The sequence below is a fragment of the Acinonyx jubatus genome, chromosome B3, assembly GCF_027475565.1.
Source record: "Acinonyx jubatus isolate Ajub_Pintada_27869175 chromosome B3, VMU_Ajub_asm_v1.0, whole genome shotgun sequence".
In the NCBI taxonomy this organism is placed as follows: domain Eukaryota; kingdom Metazoa; phylum Chordata; class Mammalia; order Carnivora; family Felidae; genus Acinonyx; species Acinonyx jubatus.
The window spans coordinates 67426996-67449664 of record NC_069386.1 but is presented as its reverse complement, the minus strand read 5'-3'; the positions used below and the strand labels follow the sequence as shown (position 1 = coordinate 67449664).

Genomic DNA, 22669 nt, shown 5'->3' with positions numbered 1-22669 from the left:
TCTAAAGGGAAAGAGGTAAATGGGGTAGTAACCAGATGGATGTGGAGTCAAGAGACAGTCTTTTTATTTGTTCATGATAGGAGAAATTACAGTTTGTATGCTGATGGGCACAATGCACTAGAGAAACAAGGACCAGGGAAGAATGAGGAACAATCCTGGTGTGGTGTCCCTGTACAGAAGAGAGGAGAGGGCTTACAGAAAGACGTCCATGATGCCAGGAGGGGAGGCACAGACGCTGATTACTGAGTTGGGGCAGTGGTGGGAGCGTATTATGGATGTTCTCTGATTGCTCGTGGGTTCACAGTGAAGGAGGAAACAAGTCATCAGCTGAGAGTGAGGATGGCAGGGAGTGTAGGAGGTTTACAAAAGGGGATCACATTGAGGAGAGAAGAATTAATAGATGAAAGCAGTGCACCCTTGCTCTAAGTGCTTGCATTAACTCATTAATCCTTATAAGAGCCCTGTGCAATAAAACCCGCCTCCTCATTTATAAATAAGGGGACAATCTGATGAAATGAAATAGATATGCCCAGTAAAGCGAGACATCATGAGAGGCAAGCCTCACTAGCTGAGAGCAAAAGCAAGGAGTATGTGGCCAATAGACTCACCTTAGATCCCAAAGACCTTCAAGAGTTGATTTTTGTGTATCCTTATGATTCGTCTTAGTCCTCCTAACTCAGTATCAGAGACTTCATTCCATGCAATAAAAAGAGTCTCAGTTAACACAGTATTATAATTAAAGTCTGAAAGTTGACCCAGCCCTCTCTCCACCAGTCAGATGGTATGGCAGGAGGCAGACGTTCCATCTACAACTAACAGGCCATTTCTGGGCCCTTCTGCCTCTTGGATTGAATCCAGTTAGACTTCCCCCAAGCTAGCATACTTCTGGTTCTAGCTCAAGAACTATTTTATTACTTGGCATCACTGTCCAAAAGCATTGCATAAGAATGACAAATATGGTGGTAGAGACTGGGACCTTTTTTTAGAGAAAAAAAAAAATGAAAGAAGCTATTTTAAACAAGTTAAAGAAAATTGGGATATTTAGCATTTTGGTCTTTTAAACTGAACATGTTTGCACGAACCACTTCTCTGATTCTAACTTGAGAAGACATTTCTGTGTACAACTCAATTTACCAATTAATAAAAAGTATTTTCTTTTCTGTCCTTAGTCATTGTTTTTCTGTGGTCCCAGACTTACAATTTTACCTTGATGTAAATATAAATGGTGACAGCTGCTGATTGTGTTGACATTCAGTCTAGTTCCAAATACTTTAATCAAAAATATGTGTAACCACACATAGCTGCCAAGCGTTAATTAAAATAATGTTTGTACCATCTTCCCAATTTTGAGCAGTAACTATGACTTTGGTGTATGACTTTATCAGAAAAGGAAATATCTATTTTCTGGTTCTGGAGGGATACATGAGGAAAGGTAGTGCTCCATAGCTTAGAGCAGTTCTGACACTAAGAGCCCCCCCCCCCCCGCAACATTCAGATTCCAGTTTTGAGACATCAACCCAAAGAAATCTGAATTTGGTTTGAAAAAGGTGTGGGTTTTTTGGGCTCACTTTGGTCTAGATACAACGATCATAATTTTTATAAATAAGGCATGCCAACTTGACCTGATGTACCTTTGGAGAAGAGCGCTCTTTTGCATGAACTAAAAATCCATATCCTTTCTCTTCATTACCATCTATTTTCTGGATTTCAAGCTAAATTGGAAGCAATTTAGCTGACACCATTTAGATCCATCTCTCTTAAAGAACACTTTTTTTTTTTTTTTTTTTTTTTTTTTTACTTACAGAAACCCTGTTCGCTATAAAAAAAAAAAAAAAGATAGCACTCACATTGTTTGGTTCACATACTGATGTGAGGACGTGAGCAAAAGAAAAAGCAAAAAAAAAAAAAACCCAAAGAACCCCTCACTTCTATTTAATATAAGTCGTTTTTATACTAATAGTTTTATTTATGACATTTTTCATTAAGAGCAAGATAGATTTTGTATGCACCATGAAAAAATTCAACTATTTTGCCTTTGGGATTTACCTGAAGGGAGCTATGGCCACCCCTTTCCACTTATTCCTACAACAAATACTTATTTAATGCCTATTATGTCAGTCACCATGTTAGTAATTGAGAATACAAAATTAGGGAGCTCACTCAGACAGAAATATGCCTTTTTAAGAAGAAATTCTGTAAGGAAAAATTCTTACCTGGTGGACTCATTCTGATAACCTGGATATTGATTACCTTTGAAATTTTAAATAGGTTGAATTGATTGCGATAGCTATTTCCAATAATAGTTGAGAGATTATTTCTACTTTTTGTAAAATTAATTAAAGGCTCTAGACTGCCTGAACTCACATTGATGAACAAAAACAATAGTTTACCGTTCAGTTGAGTATGGCTTCATAGTAGATCAGTAAAGGGACAAAGTTAAAATGCTATATCATGGTGTTTAGGGATTAAATTTCAATATATCCTTACTACAAATTAGTAAATTATTTCTCTTCCGCTCTGGACTCTTCTTCTCCCTACTCAGGGACCATGCTCAGACCATACTGGTCTGGTCTTAAAGTCTATTTCCTTGTATCAGGGTACTTGTTGCCAATTTCAGAGATTCTGATTTTTGATTTGTAAATGTATAGGTCAGATTTTATGTAACAGGTTCCCCACCAATTGTACTTCTTAGGAGATTTGCTTTGTTAAGTGAGTTTAGCAAAATGCTTGCCAATATATACTCATTAACTAGGAATAGGGGCTCGATTTGCATACTGCTGATGCTTTCTAGCCGTCTCTATTCTGAATGTTCCTGAAGCCTCCGTAGGAAAAAATAACATATGGGTTGCATTTGAATTGGAAAAGAATTCTCCCATTGCACAGAAATTACAGGTGTGACAATTCTTCTTTCATCTCTTAACCTTTTGACACCCTTCTGTTCAGAGACTGTCAAAACTCTAGGGGCTCATGTACTACCAGGGGTTATACATTTGTGAGGAAGTATATACAAAATACTGTGCGATTAAAGATGGGGTAATTGCTCTAGGGGTTGGAGGTTCAAGGAAGGCTTCACTGAGGAGCTAAACCTTGAGACAAGATTAGATGTTTGCTGTCAGGGAAAGAAGTGCAGAAGGACTTTGAGATAGGGAAGAGGTGAACTTTCATTACGTTCAACTCAGTAATTATTACTTTTTTAATGTTTATTTACTTTTGAGAGAAAGAGAGAGAGAGAGACAGAGACAGAGTACGAGCGGGGGAGGGGCAGAGAGACAGAGACAAAATCGGAAGCAGGTTCCAGGCTCTGAACTGTCAGCCCAGAGCCCAACATGGGGCCTGAACTCATGAGCCGTGACATCATGACCTGAGCTGAAGTCAGAAGCTTAACTGACTGAGCCACCCAGGTGCCCCTCAGTAATTATTTTTAAGAAATCATAACCTAGTTTATTCTCCTCCTATCGTTAAAGATGAAGGTTAACCCTGGAAAGTAATTTAAGACTGTTCTTCAACTTCCACTTTCATGCCTCTGTTTCATCCCATAAAGACCGGCTTTCCTGAAAAACTATTACACTCCTTTTCACATCAAAATGTATCTGTCCTGCATCCTCCTTCACCCAGGACATTTGCCACAGCTTTCCAAGGCAGCAATTCTTTATTTCAAAAGGTCTGAGATAAAACTGTAATAACTGATCATAACTGATATGGTACTCTCTCTAGAAATAATAATATTTTAACAGGTTGCAAAAAAGGGTTACTGAAAATTGATGAATCTTTATTTGTAGAATTTTTGTCATCTTGGTAGAATGGTGGGGATATATTTTAGTACAGTCATGTCTATTATAATGGACAAAATTATGTGAGATATTATTCATCCTTTGAGTAATCAGACGTTAATGTTGTCTCTTAGCCATGGTATTCTTTGTTCCATTTGCCCTTTATAATCAAGATTGTATCTTTCCCAATCCATGATGAACTAATTTCACTAAAGCTGGAATATCTTTTTGAGTCTTAATTTGTTTTAAACCTAGGAAGAGGAAAGGCAATTTTAGAAAAAGTACAGAGAAGCATTTTTACTCATTCAACTGAACAAGATTGCATTAAAAGTGTGTTTTTCTGTTGTAATGAGGCTTTAAAAATGGTAATTTACCTAACTTTTTTCATTTCTATAAAAATCCTTTCATCACTGTTCTGGTCCCCCCCCCCCTCCCCAGTAAATGAAAATCTAATGGAAATACATTAATTAAATTTTCTAATAAGATTCTGTAGCTGTTGGCCCTAAACTCTAGGGAAATCATAAGTCCCTAATTACAGCTTATCAACTGCAATTGAGTCTTCCAACTACACCCTACATGTACTTGAGAAAAGGAAAAAGAGTTGCTAACAAATTTTAGGCTCTTTCTATGGCTGTCAAGGGACCACTAGCCACCTATGGGAGAAAATCCTAACCCACATTTGGGAAGTCTTTATCATATAGTAGCTCTTATTTTCATGAGATAGACTCACGATTGGGTTCTTTGCTCAGTGACTCTTGTGGAGTTGGGCTGGTCTTAAGCACAATGGCTATGACTGTCCTTGCTGACCCTGGGTCTATACTGTAGAGGCTCTTGCTGTGCATTTCACTTTTCAAAAGCCTTAGTTTCAATTACTTGGGAGTTGAGTACTCAGGGCAAGGCAGGGAGTGGCCTGATGATTGTTACTATAAAGCAGAAAAGCAGAACAAAGGTGGGATATGGTCTTTACTGTGAAGGACTAGGATAGAGTGCAGGAGGTTGAAGGGCTGATCCAGCAAAACTCTTTGGAGCCCTGCTTGGAGCCTACTATGACAGTTTTTAAGCTGGAACCTTTAAAGTGTGACTGCTCTTTCTTCTTTATGCGGTCCATCCAGTCAGTATATGTAAAGAGACCTCTGTTTAATTTCTTCTGATTGGGTCCCTTCTATTGTGGTATCCATGAACTAGAACACTGTTTTTGTTTTGTATCTAAAAGGATTCTCAGGGGCACCTGGGTGGCTCAGTAGGTTAAGTGTCTGACTCTTGACTTCGGCTCAGGTCATGATCTCATGGTTTGTGGGTTCGAGCTCTGCGCTGGCAGTGTGGAGTCTGCTTGGGATTCTCTCTCTCCCTTTCTTTCTGTCCCTCTTCCGCTCTCTTTCAACATAAATAAACTTCTTAAAAAATTAATTAAATAAATATGTAAGTAAATAAATACATACATACATAAGTAAACGAATAAATAAAAGGATTCTGAGCACCTCACTCCTGGTTTCTTGCTTCATCCTCATGTGACCACTGACTGACAACATTCTGATTATCAATAGCTATGTAACAACAAACCACATCCCAAACTTAGATGCTTAAAACAGCTATATATTTTTTCACACAAATCTACAACTTGGGCAGGGCCCAGTGAGAGTAGAAACTCTGTTCTCCATAGTTTAACTAGGGCTGTACAACTGGGGGCCAGAGGACTTACCTTGAAGATTTCTTACTCACATAGCTGGAAAGTTGGTATTGGCTACTGCCAAGGAGCTCAGCCAGGCCCAGAGGCCCGATGTTTTGATTCCTTTCCATGGGCTGCTTGGGCTTCCTCAAAGCATGGTGGCTAAATTCCAAGGGAACCAGGCAGAAGCTGCATGGCCATTTCTAGCCTAGGAAGTCACTCAGTGTCACTTCCATGGCATTCTATTTATGGAAACAGTCACAAGTTCAGCCAAATTCAAAGAAGAAGAGACTGGGACTTCTCACTTGATAAAGGGGTGGCTGGGTCCTAGAAAGAGCGATTATTATGGTCATCTTCGGAAAATGTAATTTGCCACTGAGAGGCACCCTGTTCATAAGGTACTTGACACCCTGCGTTCTCTCTATCCAAGTTCTCCCAGCCTTCAGGCTTCTGATTCTTTCATGGAACCTTCTGAATACATATACTTCAGCCCCCCTCCAAACCATTCTTTAGGAAGCAACTGCCTAATGAAAATGTAATGTCTGAATTGCTCTTTTAAAAATTAATTTTAAGTTAGCCTGTAGATTAGTTTACTTTTTTTAGAATTAAGCATTGTGGAAATAATTTCACAGGTCCCTTGAACACTAAGATTGTCTCTCTCTCTGTATCTTTCTTAGTCTTAAGAAGATTATATGTAGGGTATATATTAGGTACTATGGAGAACATTCCATGCAACGCTTGACTTATACTTTTCAGAACATTGATGTCATTAAAGACAAAAGAAGGCAGAATTGTTTCATGTAAAAGAGAACTAAAGAGACATGACAACTAAATGCCGTGTGTGATCCTGGAATGGATCCTAGAGTTAGGAAAAATGCTATAAAGAACACTGTTGGCACATTGGCAAGATTCAAATACTATATAAACAATAGGCATTATGCAAATATGCATTGAATTTAAATGAGTTTAATTTGAATATATTTGAATTCCAATACTTAGAGTGGCTTGATGGACATTATGGCAATCATAAAAATCAACATTTGTTTTTATAAATACATCCCCACCATTCAGCAGTGAGGCATGGTCACGTTAGGCAAATGAATGGAAAATGTTGAATGAAATACCCTCCCTAAAATAGTGAGGACCTTTTAGTGATCCCAGCAGCAATGAAGTACAGGGTTTCCCTGCCTTCATCTGATTTTCTTCCCAACCAGGAGAGCCTCCCACCCCTGTAGGCAGTATAGAAATGAGCATCCTTGCTGACCCCCTTTGGATTCAGGCCTTTGCCCAAATCTTGTCAGTTCCATTACAATCCGTTCCTTCACCTGCCCAGTTCTAAAGTTGGACAGGCCCCTCCCATCTAACTTAAGTCCCCCATTCACTCTGGAGAATCCAGGCTACAGAGTAACCCTGAGTTCAAAATCCTCATCATCCTTTTTCCTCTCAGTACCAGCATCAGGTTGAGATTTCAGTCTCCCCTCTCCCAATCTACCCAATAGCCATTCCAATCTTATCCTGTCATAAATACTAAAAATATTATTCTTTAATTTTAATTTTATTTTTTACATTTATCTTTTTGAGGGAGGGAGGGAGGGAGATAGAGACAATCCCAAGCAGGCTCCTCACAGTCAGCACAGAGCCTAACGCAGGCTCAATCCCACGAACCATGAGATCATGACCTGAGTAGAGATCAAGAGTCAGACGCTTAACCAACTGAGTCGCTCAGGAACCCCAAATACTAAAAATTTTAAATATTAAGGGCATCCTACTTATTTCACGACAAGCAACCTCCACTGCTACCTTTCTGTGGTCCACAAAGTTCGTACTCACCCCTGGCTCCCTCCAGGAAGGATAGGACCCACTGACTCACCAGTCCTGCTGCCTCCTGGTCTCCCCCACCAACCCTAGCCACAGCCACTTTTCCTCTCCTCCCCTCTCCCAGCTGTTTGTTATAAGCTCAGTTTGCTTTATTTCCTACACATGTGCAAGGACAGGGGCTGTTAAAAAGAAATGGAGGGTGAGGAAAGCGAGGAGAATTAGCAAACCTAAGAGTCACTGTCTTGAATGGGAGGAGAGAAAGAGGCGGGACATGTTTATATGTTAACTTTTTTCACTCCCATCAAAATAGGAAGTCGTAAAACACCACATAAAAGGCAGGAATGAACATTTTCACTATAATCAAAATGCAAAACAGATATTTGTTTTTCTTTATCAAGTCAGATCTCTTTCTGACTCACCTTTTCAAGAGCAATGAGATGCCCAGTATCACTTTATTTCTGTGGCTTCCTCCCATTGCCATCCACCTCTTGTGTTATACTAGGATCCTGAGCTTCCATCATCCAGAAAAAGCCAGAGAGAAGTGTTAACTGTTGTTCTTTACCCTAACAACATTCTTCCGGTACAGGCTGCTGTGAGGCCCCAAGAGACAGCCATGGGGCTTCCCTGGCCACACCCACTGGACCCAGCCCCTTCCTACCAGATCTTTGCAGGCTGGCCCTAGGGGCCCTCATTGCTGCTTCAGGGACCTGTAACTTAGGGCCCAGTCTCCACAGGCATTCCCTTGGCCTTTGCCATGCCCAGTCTTATTTCTGGAGCTCTAGAAGCAAAAGGACATTTTCATGTCGCTCACAGAACCCACAAGTCAGGTGTTGCCCAAGCCTTCAGAGATGGATTAATGTAAATGAGCAACTTGAGTATAAACCAATAGGGACTGATGGGGACAGTCCTGAACTGGAGAGTGAACATTCTATCTAACTATAGAGCCAATGCTATCATATTTGAGCTTTCGAGAGGAACTGAAATTCAAGATTTTCACACAAAATCTCCTGTTTTAAAGTTGTTGGCAACTAACAAAAAAATTATAGGGGTGCCTGGGTGGTTCCATCAGTTAAGTGTCCGAGTCTTGGTTTTGGCTCAGGTCATGATCTCACTGGTTTGTGAGTTGGAGCTCCACTCTCAGAGGAGCTTGGAATTCTCAATCTCTCCCTCTCTCTCTGCCCCTTCCCCGCTTGCTCATGCTCGCTCTCTCTCTCTCTCTCTCTCTCTCAAAATAAATAAAAACTTAAAAAAAATTACAAACAAGTGTGGGTCAAGCCTAACATGTCTCTGGCGGATATGAGACCCCTCACTGGCAATTTGCAAATTCTAAACCTCAGAACCAAGTGGCTTTCATCCCCCCATTGGAAATGTGCCCCTTCCTATTTCTGCTTAAAGCCATGCCTGCCATTATCTTCCCATTTTGGCAAATCCAGAGTGATTGCTTCAACAGATCAGCACTAGATTTGGATTAAGGGGAAAAAGTCTGTCAGGGGATTGCCTTTTGCTGAAGGGCTAACCCTCTTTCTTTCAGCTGTTAACTGTGAATATCCCCTGGGGCTATAGGGACCTCAGCCATCAGGACCCCAAACCCAGCTGTCTATCCTCTGTATGCTTTATTGTGAAGTATAGCATAAGCATAATATAAAAACACATGTGGAGGGTTTAAGGACTAATAACTAGTCAACACTCATGTACCCAGGCTAGAAAGCAAAATATACTCCAAAAGCCTTCTGTACCCTATCCTGATCTCATCCCTTCTCTTCTCTAGAATATTAACCACTATTGAAAATTTTATGAAAATTATTGCCTTGCTTCTCTTAACAGATTTATTACCTATATATGTATTCTAAGATACATTGTTTAGTCTAATCTACCTTGAACTTTATATATCTCAATTTAGAATGCATACATTCTGCCTTTTTTGGTCAATATTGTGTTTAGGGGTGCCTGGGTGGCTGAGTCCGTTAAGTGTTGGACTCTTGGTTTCCGCCCAGGTCACTGTCTCGCGGTTGGTGAGTTCGAGCCCCGAGGAGCCTGCTTTGGATTCTCTTTCCCTCTCTCTCTCTCTGTCCCTCCCCTGCTCACTCACTCTCTTTGTCTCTCAAAATAAAATAAATTAAAAAAAGTCTATACTATTATGTTCAGGGGATTCAACAATGTTATTGAGTATAATAGTAAATTATTTCCTCTGCTGTGTATCACAACTTATTTCTCCATTCTACTGTTGTTGGACATTTGGATTGCTTCTAGTGTTTTGCTATTAACACTGCTGTGTAAAAATTATTGTACATTCTCTTCTGGGGTATATGTGCAAGAGGTTTTCTTTTTAGAGTATGCTGTGTAGTGAGATTACTGGCGAGTAGGATGGGTGCGTGTTCTGTTCTGCCATTTACAGTTTTCCAAAAGTGGTTTTGCCAAAATGGATGTTTTCTCTAAATTGTTTTCCATGGTTATTGTGCCAATTTGCATCCCGCCGACAGTGTATATGATTATTGCTTACATACGAATTATTTTGTTGTTAAAAAGGTCTTGTTGCTGAACATAAATTACTAGACCACACCTAAAACTAACTGAATTGTTCATTTTTTCAGTGAATCCACTGAATACAAAAAGCAGTACACCAGCAAAACTTTCAACACACCCTATCATAGGTTGCATTACAGAGTATAAAGCAGGTTTTAGAGTTTTCAAGAATCCTATGTTGTCATTATTTTTATCTTAAATGACTCAGTGTCTTACAAATAATCCAGGAATTCTTAGTAGGTATACCTATCCCAGATAGTAAGGATATCATGAGAAAAGTTTTTTTTTTTTTTATCATGGTGGGTTGAAAGGGATATTTTTCTTTTTTGATGATGATGCCACTCATTATATTTCCACCCAAGTATTACAACCTTTGATGACCGATCGTACAATTCTGTTACTTTCTAAACAACTCTCTCTTATGATGTAGGAAATTTTTATTTTATCTATTAGTTTTGATTGACAACTTAGTCTTAATGTTATACAAAATGCAAAATAAATGGCTCTCAACTAAATCTCAAAAGATTAGGGGCGCCCAGGTGATTTGGTCAGTTGAGCCCGACTTCAGCTCAGGTCATGATCTCATGGCTCCTGAGTTCCAGCCTCTTGTTGGGCTCACTGCTGTCAGAGCAGAACCCCCTTCAGATCCTCTATCCCCCTCTCTCTGCCCCTCCCCCGCTTGCGTGCATGCACTTGTGCGTGCGCTCTCTCTCTCCCAAAAATAAATTAAAAAAAAAATTTTTAAGTCTCAAAAGATTAAATTTTTTACATATTTGTATGGAAAGCAAAGAATGTAAGGTCTTTAAAACACATATTAAATCTAAATTTTTGGTCTTCTTCCAGATATACAACCCACTGATTGAAAACTAATTCTTCTTAAACAGGAAACAGAGTTAATTCCTGACACTGCAACAATTTGTCTTGCCATGATGTGACATTTGTAGAAAACGAAAATAACATAATAACACTAACCCTTCTGACTTGTGGGATTTCTAATGAAAAGGTTAAGACTGAATTCTGCAGGCATGTAAATTAACATAGGTCTCCTCTATAGCCTCAGGTACTGGAAGAAAAAAGGAGCTGTTCTCAATAAAACTAAGCTGTTGAGAATACAAAGTCGGAACTCGAAACAGTAAATAGAAGCCATCAAATCTTTGTTTACTTAAGCCTGAAGCTTAGAGCTCCCTGGTGAGCCATTACCAGTGTAACTGCTAGGTGTAAGGGAGGGCCATAGGAAATCCAAACAGCTGATTGTTTTTAGACTTATTTTAAAAACAAGAGGTGTTAAAAAGTCTTTGTCATCCTGACACATGATATTATTCTTTCTATTTGCTAGGAAAACGTGAATGGAACTATATCAAGGAAGAAAGTACTTAGGTATATATTCACAGTGAGTGTTTCACGTACACGGATTATACACTGCATGGAGATTAACCAAGGAAAAAGAAACATGGTGCGTACTCTTAAAAGTTTATATCTAGGGGTGTGGGAGAAAAAAACAAGTTTATATCTATGGAGACCCACACTTTCAAAGTATCTTATATGCCACAGAATGATCCAAATACACTTTCTTAATTCGAAACTTGAAGGCCAAGGGGTTGAGTAACTTGTCCAAGAAGACCTCACATCTGGGAAGTGGTAGAGCAGGTATTCAAAGTCAATTCGGTCTGATTCCATAGCCAATGTTCTTATCCATGCCACCCAAACACACTAGCCCTCTCAGATCTTTATCTATTTGCTAGTATTTGTATTCCTAAGTTCATATTTATGTTTACTTACATCTGTATCATCTGGAACTATAGATTTAACACAAAATAGTGGAAAATAACTTAATATCAGCACTACTTGAAAAATGAATAGGAGAATAGGACTAAGGGAATAGGACCAAGGCCACGATGACTAGTAGAGTCACGAAAATTTGGGGCTTCAAATGTGTTTTCGCTTCTTAGTGTCAAAGCAAAAAGGCAAACACAGTCACTTCCAAAGTGCATGTGGTCTACTTAGAGCAATAAGCTAAGAAGCGTTCATGTTGGAAGAGATCATGGAGGGGGGAATTTGTGCAGTGTCTTTACGGAAAAGGGAGTGGCAGTTTGGTGTAGAGAATATGTTCTTCATCAGTGGTTCTCCAGCCAAGGCAACTACTGCCCTGGGACGTTTGGCAGGAGCTTTCGAATTACATCCCTGATGATTGTAGATCAGCCTCATGGCGGGGGGGGGGGGGGGGGGGGGGGGGGGGGGGGGGGGGGGCATGGCCCTCTGTTGAGAATTCTGCTATGGTGCACTGTGCTGTTAATAACAGTGTGCTAATCAGGATGTACAGTTGAGAATCTCTCAGGTGTAAGAAAAGGGAGGATAACACTTGTTCTAGATAAAGGGAGTGCAATGAGTGCTTCATTCATTCATTTATTCTAAAATCATTTGGCATCATTCCATGTGCAAAGGTAATATGAGACAGAAAAATGGAGCATGCACAGTGTTGGAAAACAGATGAGAATTAAGTGCTCCTGAGTGCCACACTGGTTTAAGAGCTTCACGTATATTATTTCATTTAATCTCCACCACAACTTTGTGAAGTAGGAGTAATGCCCATCTCACAGGTCAAAAGACTTGGGCTCAGGGAGATCAAGTAACTTGCCTAAGGTAACACAACTGTGAAGTGCCAGGACAGAATGAAACTCAGGTGCTTTCTGTCCCTAACTCAGCCTACCTTGCACTCTCCATTTTCTAAGCCGCCCTCTTCTTGAACAACTCCAAGGGGCACCGTTCCCTTTGAATTATGTGTAAATGGTTCTCCTGGAGCTCAGCTGGGGAGGGAAATCAGAATGGCTCCGATTAAAATACACTCTCTCAAGGGGTTTACAGCCTAATTGTGGGGTAAACACCAGTAATGCACATTCCTAGAAACAATATAAAATACCAAAAGAGGAGAACAGAGGTTGGAGGGATTAATTCTGATGGGACTGGGAGCTTGGTATCTGGGAAAGTGTAGAAGCAGCATTTGAAGCGAGCTGAGAAGGATGGATAAGATTATGACAGATATTGCATGGGAGATATTTCTTGGAGACACGGTGGTATGTTCTGTTCTATAAGGCCTTTCCAGGGACTGGAGATTAGTACGATGCAGCTGGAAAAGGTTACATTTACATCATGGAGGAGTGAATTGACTGTAAGGGACAGAAATGGACAGATCTGAAATGCAAGTACACACCTTCACTGACCTCCAATTCTGTACACTGCCTCTTCGCTCTCAGAGAATCCAGAATTGCTTAGTAGAGTGACACTGGTGTGGGAAATCCCATCCAGGGCTCCAGTAACTTACAGAAAATGAGGAGGGAATTCTGAAGGAGTAGGCAGTGGACTCAAGTCTCCAGACTCAACACTCCTCTTTCCTTTGTCCTGCTCTACCTCCCTATACTCCATCTTTGAAACATCAGACCTTTTGTTCCCAATGTCTTGGCAGTGCCATTTGAGGGAAAATAAAGGAGTTTGTTTTGCAGCTCCAAGAATCCAATTCAGTGGGAGTGAGAGCTTTCCTGGCCCATAGGTAAGCCATCTCTGATTCCTCCTGGCCTGCTCTCAAGCATTTCTACCCTGTAGCCCTTGGATGCATTAAAGAGAAAGGCATAATTTGGATTTGGGCGCAGCAGCCCTCACATGTATCACAAGGAGTTGATGAAGGAAAAGAAATGAGAGTGATCTCAACTTCCACGAGGCCCAGGGGTTTGGGGAAAGGAAAAAATGTGTTCCATAGAGCTGATTCCCATTTCACAGGGATTTACCCCGTGTCCAGAAATGTGTTCCTAGATTTTATTGCTGTGTAGGAAGAGATTGAAACTGCCCTGAAGTTCTGAACTCTGCTCCCATGCTGCCTACAGGGGTGATGTTGAGCTATGGCCACCCCCTATCCCTACCCACTATGACATGCTGCCCCACCCTACTGGAGAGGATGGGTCTGGTGATATGGGGAGAACCCAATCAGCAAGGACATACCTTTTCTGAAAGTTCTGACAATCAGTTGGAGATCTCAGTGGGAACTGAAGAAACCTCGTTTGGGAAGAGAACGGTGAGTTTAGAGGGCATCATCAAAGGCTGGCATGCCTTGTGTGTCAAGACAGTAGTTAAAAAAATGAAAATGCAGGATGGCTATGAAAGGGGAAGGAGGTAGGAGAAGGCATTACAAAGAGAATTAAAGCCAAAAAGCTTTAGAGAGAAGAGAAGAGAAGGGAAGGGAAGGGAAGGGAAGGGAAGGGAAGGGAAGGGAAGGGAAGGGAAGGGAAGGGAAGGGAAGATGGAGCATGAAAGGAGAGGGGAATTTGGAACTCTACTTTTCTTAGATTGGTTTAGGTCCTGAACTTTCGTTTTTGGGGCAATCATTAGGAGACACCATCCCTGAGAACCCAATATTTGTTTCTTCCTGCTGGTAGTAGTATTCTGTTGTCCATGCTGCTGTTTTTGCTGCTATTTTAAGATCAACTCAGCCTGTAACATCTAGAGCTTGTTAGAACTAGGATGGCAATAGACATAAATTTCAGGCAGCCAGCTTTATGGCACCCTCTGGCTCTTCTCTATCAATTTTTCCTCCAAGTTTTCCTGGAGTTCTGGGTTAGAAATAAACTCTCAGTGCATTTGCCATTAGACCTATGCTTGAGTACTTTTAGTGCTTTAACTGTGACTGGAAAAATGTAGTCCAAGAAAGGGAAAGGTAGCCAAAATGTGAAAAGTTGTGAAAACAGAAAAATTTCTGTGCTCTTGGGGGATTTGTTTAGGCAATTTTAAGTTAAAACACAATCTGAATTACTGGAATTTAGTAATCCAGGAAAGCAGGGGGATCTAGAAGGCATGGGTCTCTTCTTGGCTCTGTCTTGCCTGGTCAAACTTTTGCCTGCTCCCTCCTGGGCCTGTGTGGGGCAATGTTACAATGTTGAACATTAGGGGCTATGTTTCTGTAATAAATGTTTGTGTTAACATTTTAGGAAACCCACAATGGAAGAAGTTGGACAGGACCCACTGGATGATGTGTAAGTAATGAGGATAATAATGATAATAATTTAAAACATTTAGTAGGGGATCTGCAATGGGAAGGGTCTCTGCAGCAATCCAGTAAGGAAGAAAACCTCCATTGTTCAGGACATTATCTCCTCAAACCTGGATGGGAGGGACGGAGATGGGGCAGGGGCTTCCTGGGGAGAAAAGGTTTTGGTTTCAGATCTTTGGACTTGCTCATACTATGATGGGGTTTTTAGAAATGGTTAATGACTCAAAAAGCAAACCAGTCTTATTTGGAGAAAGGATCCACTCCCATCCCTGCCCCCCACCCAGTCCATGTGCCTACTTGACTGGGGTAGAAAATAAACTCCCTGTAACAAAAGGGAACTGAAGAAATTCCTCTCCCTCACAGATATTTAAATGCTTTATAGGTATATCTTAGATTCTGCACATTCTAAATAAGATTTTTTTAAATAAGTTGGAGCATAGTTACCTGTATGAAAAAAAAATATTCTGCCTTATAAAAGCTTTGTGTTTAAATGGGTTCCATTTATAATATTTAAAATTAAACTGTGATTTGACTCCAGGAACTTATTTTATGCAAAACACTGTAGAAATCAATTTATCATGGAAAATTACAACACAGGGCTGCTTAGACATAGTAACACCAGAAGATGGGAGGATAAATGAGATTACCAGGGAAATCTTCCTAGGGCCCCTCTGTTTTCCTGTCCTGAGTTCAGTAATTAAGACAATTTTCCTATAGGCAGGAGATGATGGAAATACCGAAATTAAAAGTCACAAAACAAAACCTTGACTACCTGAACTTAGACCTTGAAAAGGACCTGCAGAGACTGGATGAGGCAAATCAGGTTCTTCTCAGAAAAATTCAAGAGAAAGAAGAAGCTATTCAAAGGTCAGGCTCTGCAGTTGGTGAGGCAAGGGCTTCTCCTCAACTGAATGGCCCTTGGAATAAAGAAGGTGGGAGGAAGGTTTCCTTTTTTCTCGGTAAATCTTGGTGTGTTAAATTCTGAAGCATGAACTGTGACGCCCCCAGAAGCCTTTATGCATAGATGTTTGCATTATGTTTCCACATCAGGCTGACGTTGAATTGCCAGTGCATTTGCCAATCTCTCTGGTTCCCTGAGACCTTGGCAGTGGCCTCCTAGGCTAGGGTGCTGGCAGCTTCCTTATGACTGATCCACACTTGGGTGACTGTTTTTCAGTCTGGAAAGAGAGATTGCCCTGTCACTAGGACAAGCCAACGAGAGGGAGGAGTTGAACCATATTGTATCTGAGAAGGAGGAAGCCCTGAGGAACCTGAAATCAGAGACAGCAAAGCTGGTAAGGAGGTGTCTAGAAAAGGATCATGTGATGCATTTAGCTTGCAGTCTGCCACTGCTCTCTCTCTCTTTCCCAGAGGATCATCATCGATGGTTGTTTCTGTGTCTGGAGAAATCACAGCTGTTTAAGAGAGTGCTCTTGCTCTAAGAATGAAGTGCTTGGCATGGGGGCCCCAGGCCCAGGCTTTGTTCCCAGATCCTCTGAGTGGGGCCAGAGTGCAATTTTCCCCCTCCATGCACTTATCCTTAAGCCCTATTTTAGAGAAGGGGGAAGGGGAAAGTACCAGAGTAGAGTTGGTTTATCCCCATTACCTCTTCCTTTCCACAGGAAAAAAGCAACAAGGTTCTAGGCAGGAAGGTGGTGGAGCTTCAGAAGAAGGTAAGGTGGGCCACCCTTGAAAGAGGCTCATTTCTTAGGAATCCAGACAGAATCATCTGAACTCCTGAACCCCTCAGTCAGAAAGACCAGAAGGTGCAACCAGCTAAATGTGTGTGTTCCCTCCCCTCTGCCACATACTGAATCTCTTAGTGAGTCTCTTTGATTCACAGCCCCATTTGTTCCCTGGGATTACAGATCTGGTGAGAGAGCTAAGGGACTGTGGAAGGAGAAAAGATTTTTCCCTCCTCCCCCATATCCAAAGGATTCTGCCCCCCCTTTCCCCTCCCTCTCTTCCTCCTTGCCTCCTTGTGCAGCCATGTTCATGGCTTATGGGAACAGAAAGGTATATCCAAGTAGCCTGGAGTCAGACAGCTCCCATAGCAAGAAGGAGACACTCTTCTATCAAGCTTCTGAGATCTAAGTTAATTAACTGCCATTCCCTAGCCTTGAGACCCCAAAGTCTGCCACTATCCCAGATTTTTAGGTCTGTGTCACTCAGTCCACAATTTTGGGAATGGTATTTCAGATTTCAAGGAGAGCTAAGAACACTGGCCTTGATAAAGAAGCCCTAAAGCAGATGTTGGTAGAACTGAAGGTGAGTAGAGAAACAAACCTAGGGATTTTCTGGGAGATGTGTGTCAATTCTAGGTTTGGGGACGAACTCCTTTCAAGGACTCTCCCAGGCCAAGTATGTCTGTGTGCTTATCAGAGGTGCCAATGTCTTCTGTCCCCTCTACTTTACTTCATGGCTTATGGGACATTCACAACATAATTAGTCAAGTAACTGCAGAGTTCACTGCAATGTCATCCAAGCAGAGGAAGTTGCTCCAGAGAGCTCGTCACCCATCAGTCAACAGAGCACATGTTCTGAATGCACATCAGGACTCCCAAGAAGTTTAGGATCTAAATGACACACAGATATAGATGTTCAAGTAGGATAAGAATGCTGACTTCCATAATTATATAGACATTGTCAATAATCCTAACTCATTTTCCAACCCATGGCTCATAGGCCAAAAAGGTTTTATTTTTAAAATTTACTTTATGTTTCTCTTCTATTAGAGGATAAACCCAATGAAGGCAAACGTTTTTGTCTATGTCATTCACTCCTGTTTCTCCAGTTCCTCGAACAGTGCCTGTCACATATTAGATGCACAATATTTGTTGAGTGAATGCATGAAGTGGATGCCCAATAGAGGACAGAAACCCTATTGGGAAGCTTTCTGCAGATTTATGTGGCAAATATGGCAATTTAGCTGAGACCACCATACCAGAGCCCTACTGCCCAGTTTTTCTCTTTTGCTCTGTGATTCAGACAGCATGTGAGTACTCCCTATGGAGAAAGAGGAGAAAGAGGCCAGGGAGCTTTGGTCAGTGGGGCTAGAGGAAGGAGGATGGTAAGGCTCAGAGACAGGGTGGTCAGATGACCGATGCTTAAATGTCAGCTCTGCCACTGGGTGACTTTTAAAGTTAAGCACTTGGAGCTCCTGGGTGGCTCAGTCAGTTAAGCACTCGACTCTCAATTGGTTCATGAGTTAGAGCCCCACATCAGGTTCTGTCCTTATAGCACAGAGCCTGCTTGGGATTCTGTCTCTCTCTGCCCCTCCCCTATTTGCTCTCTGTCTCTGTCTCTGTCTCTCTCTCTCTCTCTCTCACACACACACACACACAATAAATAAAAATAAAACTTAAAAAAATTAAAATGATTAAAGTTAAGCACTTAATTTCTCCTTGATTTTGTCTCCTCATGTGTCAAATAGGGCTGCCGATAGTGTCCATCCTAGTTTGCTATAATATGTCCTCAATCCCTCAATATATGATAGTCATTTTTATCATATTTTCTGCTGGTTTGGATAGAGGGTGACCATTACCCACTTGCCTTCCATAAAAGAATGCTATTAACTTTCTGCTGTGTTCCAGGTGAGGCTACAAAAGTCAACAGAATCCTGTGCAAAGCAAGAGAAGGAACTGCTCAAGGTAGAGGCAATGTCTCCTCACTGAGTTTTTGTCCAGGATATAAATGGGAGAGGAACCCAAAGATCTTAGAAATAGGACAGCTTGAGGCAGAGGATGGGGAGGAATAAGAACATCCAGCAGACGAATTTCTGATTCACATGCAGGTGAAGGGAAAGAGAGCTTATATTAGAAGTACTGCTTTTACCATTTCTTAAACATCCTTTTACCTCTAATACTCAGAATACTATTGTCGAATTCCAAACTTAAGTGTCCTGAGACTTCTCCTGTTTTACCTGATAGGCATTCAACAACCTGGGCAAACCATTTTTTTCCCCTCAAAATTACACCATTCCTGCTCATGAGTGATGAGATCACTGCTCTGTGATGTGCTTGTTTTCCCTTAAAGGAACTGGTTGCTAGGTAACAAATGTCCAGTGTACCAGTTAGGGTCCCAGGGAGCAGCCTAGGCTTGGTTCTGATGAGATTTGTTAATTTTCTTTCCTTTCTAGATAGAGGGCGACTACCAATCTTTGCATCAGCTCTGTGAGGACCAGGCCGTCTACATAAAGGTACACTACCTGCAAGGGCAAGTCAGAGTAGAAGCAGAATTTCTCCAAAGCCGTGGACTCCTTAATTTCTCATTAGGATAAAATCTGCCACAGGGAAGAATGCCTTTTATACAATAGAAACCCTAACCAAACAGGTGTATGTTAAGGATTTACTTTGTGTCAGGCACTGGCACATACGGTATTTTTCTCCAGTAACTTGTCCGGTAAAACTATGGGGATGATATTATTATGATCAAGAGGACACGGGTTTAGAGGAGTTAGGTAATGTGCTATGGAAACACAACTAGTAACCATCAGAGATGGGATTTGAATACAAGCAGAATCCAAAGAGAATGTGTGTATATATATATATATATATATATATATATATATACACACACACACACACACACATATGTGTGTATATATATATATATATATATATATATATATATTCTAGATATCTAACCACAGTATGTATGTGTGTTTGTGTGTGTGTGTGTATGTATATATATATATATATATATATATATATATATCCATCTAGCTACAGTATGTATGTACATGTGTATATGTGTGTGTGTGCATATATACATATATATACATATACATGTATATGGTGTGTGTATATACATATATGTATATATGTATACATATATCCATATCCATCTAATCACAGTATCTCCCAACTTTTATTAGAACATTTCCCTACTTGTGTGTGTACACTCATGCATGCACCATTTGGAATATTAGGAGTTAGTCTTAGGAGAATCGTCAGTAACATTGCACTGAAATATACGGGAATTCTTCATTATAACAATTTTTTTTTATTTCCATGGGAAGAAATATCAGGAAATTCTGAGACAGATGGAAAAGGAAAAAGAGGTGCTTCTTCTTGAAAAAGAAGTGTAAGTTTAGAAAATGATGTCCCTGATAAGTCCCCAGGATGTCTTTGAAGGGCAAAATGTTTCTCAAGCCAGTTTTTGGGGTGTGTGTGTGTGTGTGTGTGTGTGTGTGTGTGGGTTTTTTTTTTTTTGTTGTTGTTGTTGTTGTTTTTATTCTTTGCTTAGTGCTTTCTTTAGGTCATAAAACTATTTTTCTATGCTTTGCCCTAGAATTTTTTTTTACTATTTTACCTTTTACACTTAGATTTGCATTCATCTGGAATTTGTTTTTTATCTATAGTGTGGGGTAGAGATCAAGATCACGTTTTTCTGTGTGGATAGCCAAATGACCCAGCACCATTTATTTCAGAGAACGTCATTTTCAGTGGTGCCTTGTTTTATAAGTCAGGTAACCATACATGTGTGAGACTTTGCAGTTTCAACCCAACATCAGAGTTATGACAGGGTTATTTTTCATTGATTGTCTTTTTTCTTGAAAATGGACCACATTTCTCTGGTTCTTTGTATGTTGAACAGTTAATGAGTTTTGAATGTTGAACACTGTGAATGTTATCAAGAATCTAGGAAATAAATCATAGATATTGTATGACTTAGAAAAGCACCTTTCACCAATCTCTCAGATTATATAATATCATTCCTGGATCTGATCTTTTCCACCCAGATTCAAAGCCCAGAACAACTCCTCCCAAATACTGAAACCTGGGTCAATTCTGGTAGAGACCATCCAAAGCAACATGGTATGTCTTCCGTGTCCCAAACTGGAGTTTTTTTTTTATCCCTTCCTCCCCTGGCTTCTCTCTCCCTGCTCCCCACATCCCTTCCCCTTTTTAACAAACCTAGAGTTAGGACATAATGAAGCTTGGTACCTTGTGCTGCACTTACGGCAGCTAGAAAGTGGCAGTCAGGATTCAGATCCAGGTAGCCTGACCCCTGACTCCTGGGTGGCTCTTAGTCACCCCACTACACTGCCTCTCTGTGACTACATGGACAGGCACAGCTGTGGCTTTTATTGCTTCCCATAGGAGAAGACCATCATTAAGAAACAGAAGAGAATCTTTTGGTACAGGTAAGTGGTAGAATCTTGATTTTTAGCTAGTCTAGGCTCCATTCACTCTGTAGAAGCGAGTGACTTGGTCAGGACAGAAGGAACAAGGATAAATACACCCACCAACCAGAAAACATCAGGCAGTTCCAAATTTCTTCCAGCCCTTCCTTCCTTCCTCAATACCAGGTTATGCAGAACTCGGTGGGTCGAAAAAGAAGCTAATTCTTCAAGATGAACACTGCAGGTTGCATTTTACTTTGAATTCCTGTTCTTATGGTCCTTGGTATGACCCCTTTCTATTTTCCAGGCCCTGAACCTAATAATCTCTCCTATACTCTTTGCTGGAACAACAGTTCAGGGTGCATTAATTTTCTCAGTTCTCTTGCTGTAGACTGTAAAATTTTAGAAAACAAAAGTCACCTGAACCCTCTGTGCCATTTCTTTTTTAATTTTTGAAACAAGGAGACTAACTCTGAAATGTTCCATGTGACACTTTAAGGAAGAGCTTCAATTTATGACATTTCAATGTAGTTGAAGACTGAAGGCCTTAGATTTCAGTGCAAAATTTTCTTGGGAGCACACAAGAAAACACACACACACGCACACTTGTATTGTTTAGCTTGGTCTCTTTTGACACTTGAAAGAAAAACCTGTCCTAATGATTTTGCCTGGATGTTAATGTCAGAGATGTCCAATCCCATTTCAAGTTCTAGAATGGGCTTACTATAGTAGACCTGAAGAAGGCCACCGGTCATGTGTGACAGTCCTGAACATTTTCTGACAACCCCAAAAGCCCTGCCTCATATGTAGTACCTGGAAAATCTCCTTTTGCATCTCCAGCTTTTCTATATGGACATCTATTCTGTTGGAGGGCTTACTTATCAGGAGAGCCATATGAAATTCCTAACTGCTACATCAATCTTTTTCTGCCATCACCTATCCCCTACCCTCATCCTCTGTGTCTCCATTCCCCATCAGTTTTTCCCAAAGAAAGCAATTCACCAGTTATTTATGAGTGTAAGCTTCACCTCCTATAGTTGGATCGTGGGCTGTCTCTTTCCCCCACACTAACCAAGAATGTCTCTTTGCAGACATTTCAGGTGTGGTGTCTTCATGGTCATGATCTTCATTAGGCTGCTGGGCTATGTGCTTTTCCACCTGCAGTACACAAACCCAGACCTTCTTGTGGATGCCCTACCCATGGTAATCAGCAGGGACACCCTGAAGAGGCTGAGGGAGGTCTTACTTCCCTTCCTCACTCTAGAGGTGGAAGAAGTTCTACCACATTAGTCGGAAGTGATGTGGGGGGCTCCACACCACACCCAGTGGAGAGGGGGACATGGCTGCGGTCCCGTGTCAAGCAAGAATGGGACAAGAAGGAAGTGGGAACCTTGACTTGAACATCTGACCTCTTCATTTCATTCTCTTCCCTTACTTTCCCTTTGGAGTGGCTCTCTTTCAAATAAAGAATATGTTTGACAAGAGTTCACTGTGTTGGGTCTGTGAATTTGGTCTGTGAGTCTGGGGGCCTCCTTAAGACATTCAGTTTCCACCAGCGTTTTGAGAAAAGTTGCACTCAGAGTTAAGAAACTCCCCTCCACCAGTACTTCCATTCTCTGCTCCATATTAAAGAAAACAGAGAAAAAAATCATGCCTTCATTTGTGACATTCTACACTCCCTCTGGGGTGGGCACAAAGGCCCTTCAACAAGAAATCAGGAGGTGAATATA

The 22669-nt window shown here is 41.0% G+C and overlaps 1 protein-coding gene across 1 annotated transcript; it reads left to right on the top strand.

Annotated features, from left to right (window-relative positions):
• Positions 1 to 13715: 13715 nt before the first annotated feature.
• On the top strand, positions 13716 to 22425 carry LOC106969847 (transmembrane and coiled-coil domain-containing protein 5B-like). The gene is made up of 12 exons (XM_015066374.3): positions 13716 to 13840; positions 14751 to 14795; positions 15530 to 15679; positions 15990 to 16107; positions 16435 to 16485; positions 17012 to 17080; positions 18406 to 18462; positions 18951 to 19010; positions 19833 to 19897; positions 20556 to 20631; positions 20917 to 20960; positions 22031 to 22425. The coding sequence occupies exons 2-12, from the start codon at positions 14761 to 14763 to the stop codon at positions 22227 to 22229; spliced, it is 924 nt and encodes a 307-aa protein (XP_014921860.3). The 5' UTR covers positions 13716 to 13840; positions 14751 to 14760; the 3' UTR covers positions 22230 to 22425.
• The last annotated feature ends 244 nt before the right edge of the window (positions 22426 to 22669 follow it).

Coding starts and splice junctions, on each gene's coding strand:
- LOC106969847 (XM_015066374.3), top strand. CDS start 14,761: ATGGAAGAAGTTGGACAGGACCCACTGGATGATGT. Junction 16,486..17,011: donor TGGTGGAGCTTCAGAAGAAG/GTAAGGTGGGCC, acceptor ATGGTATTTCAG/ATTTCAAGGAGAGCTAAGAA. Junction 20,632..20,916: donor AGACCATCCAAAGCAACATG/GTATGTCTTCCG, acceptor TGCTTCCCATAG/GAGAAGACCATCATTAAGAA.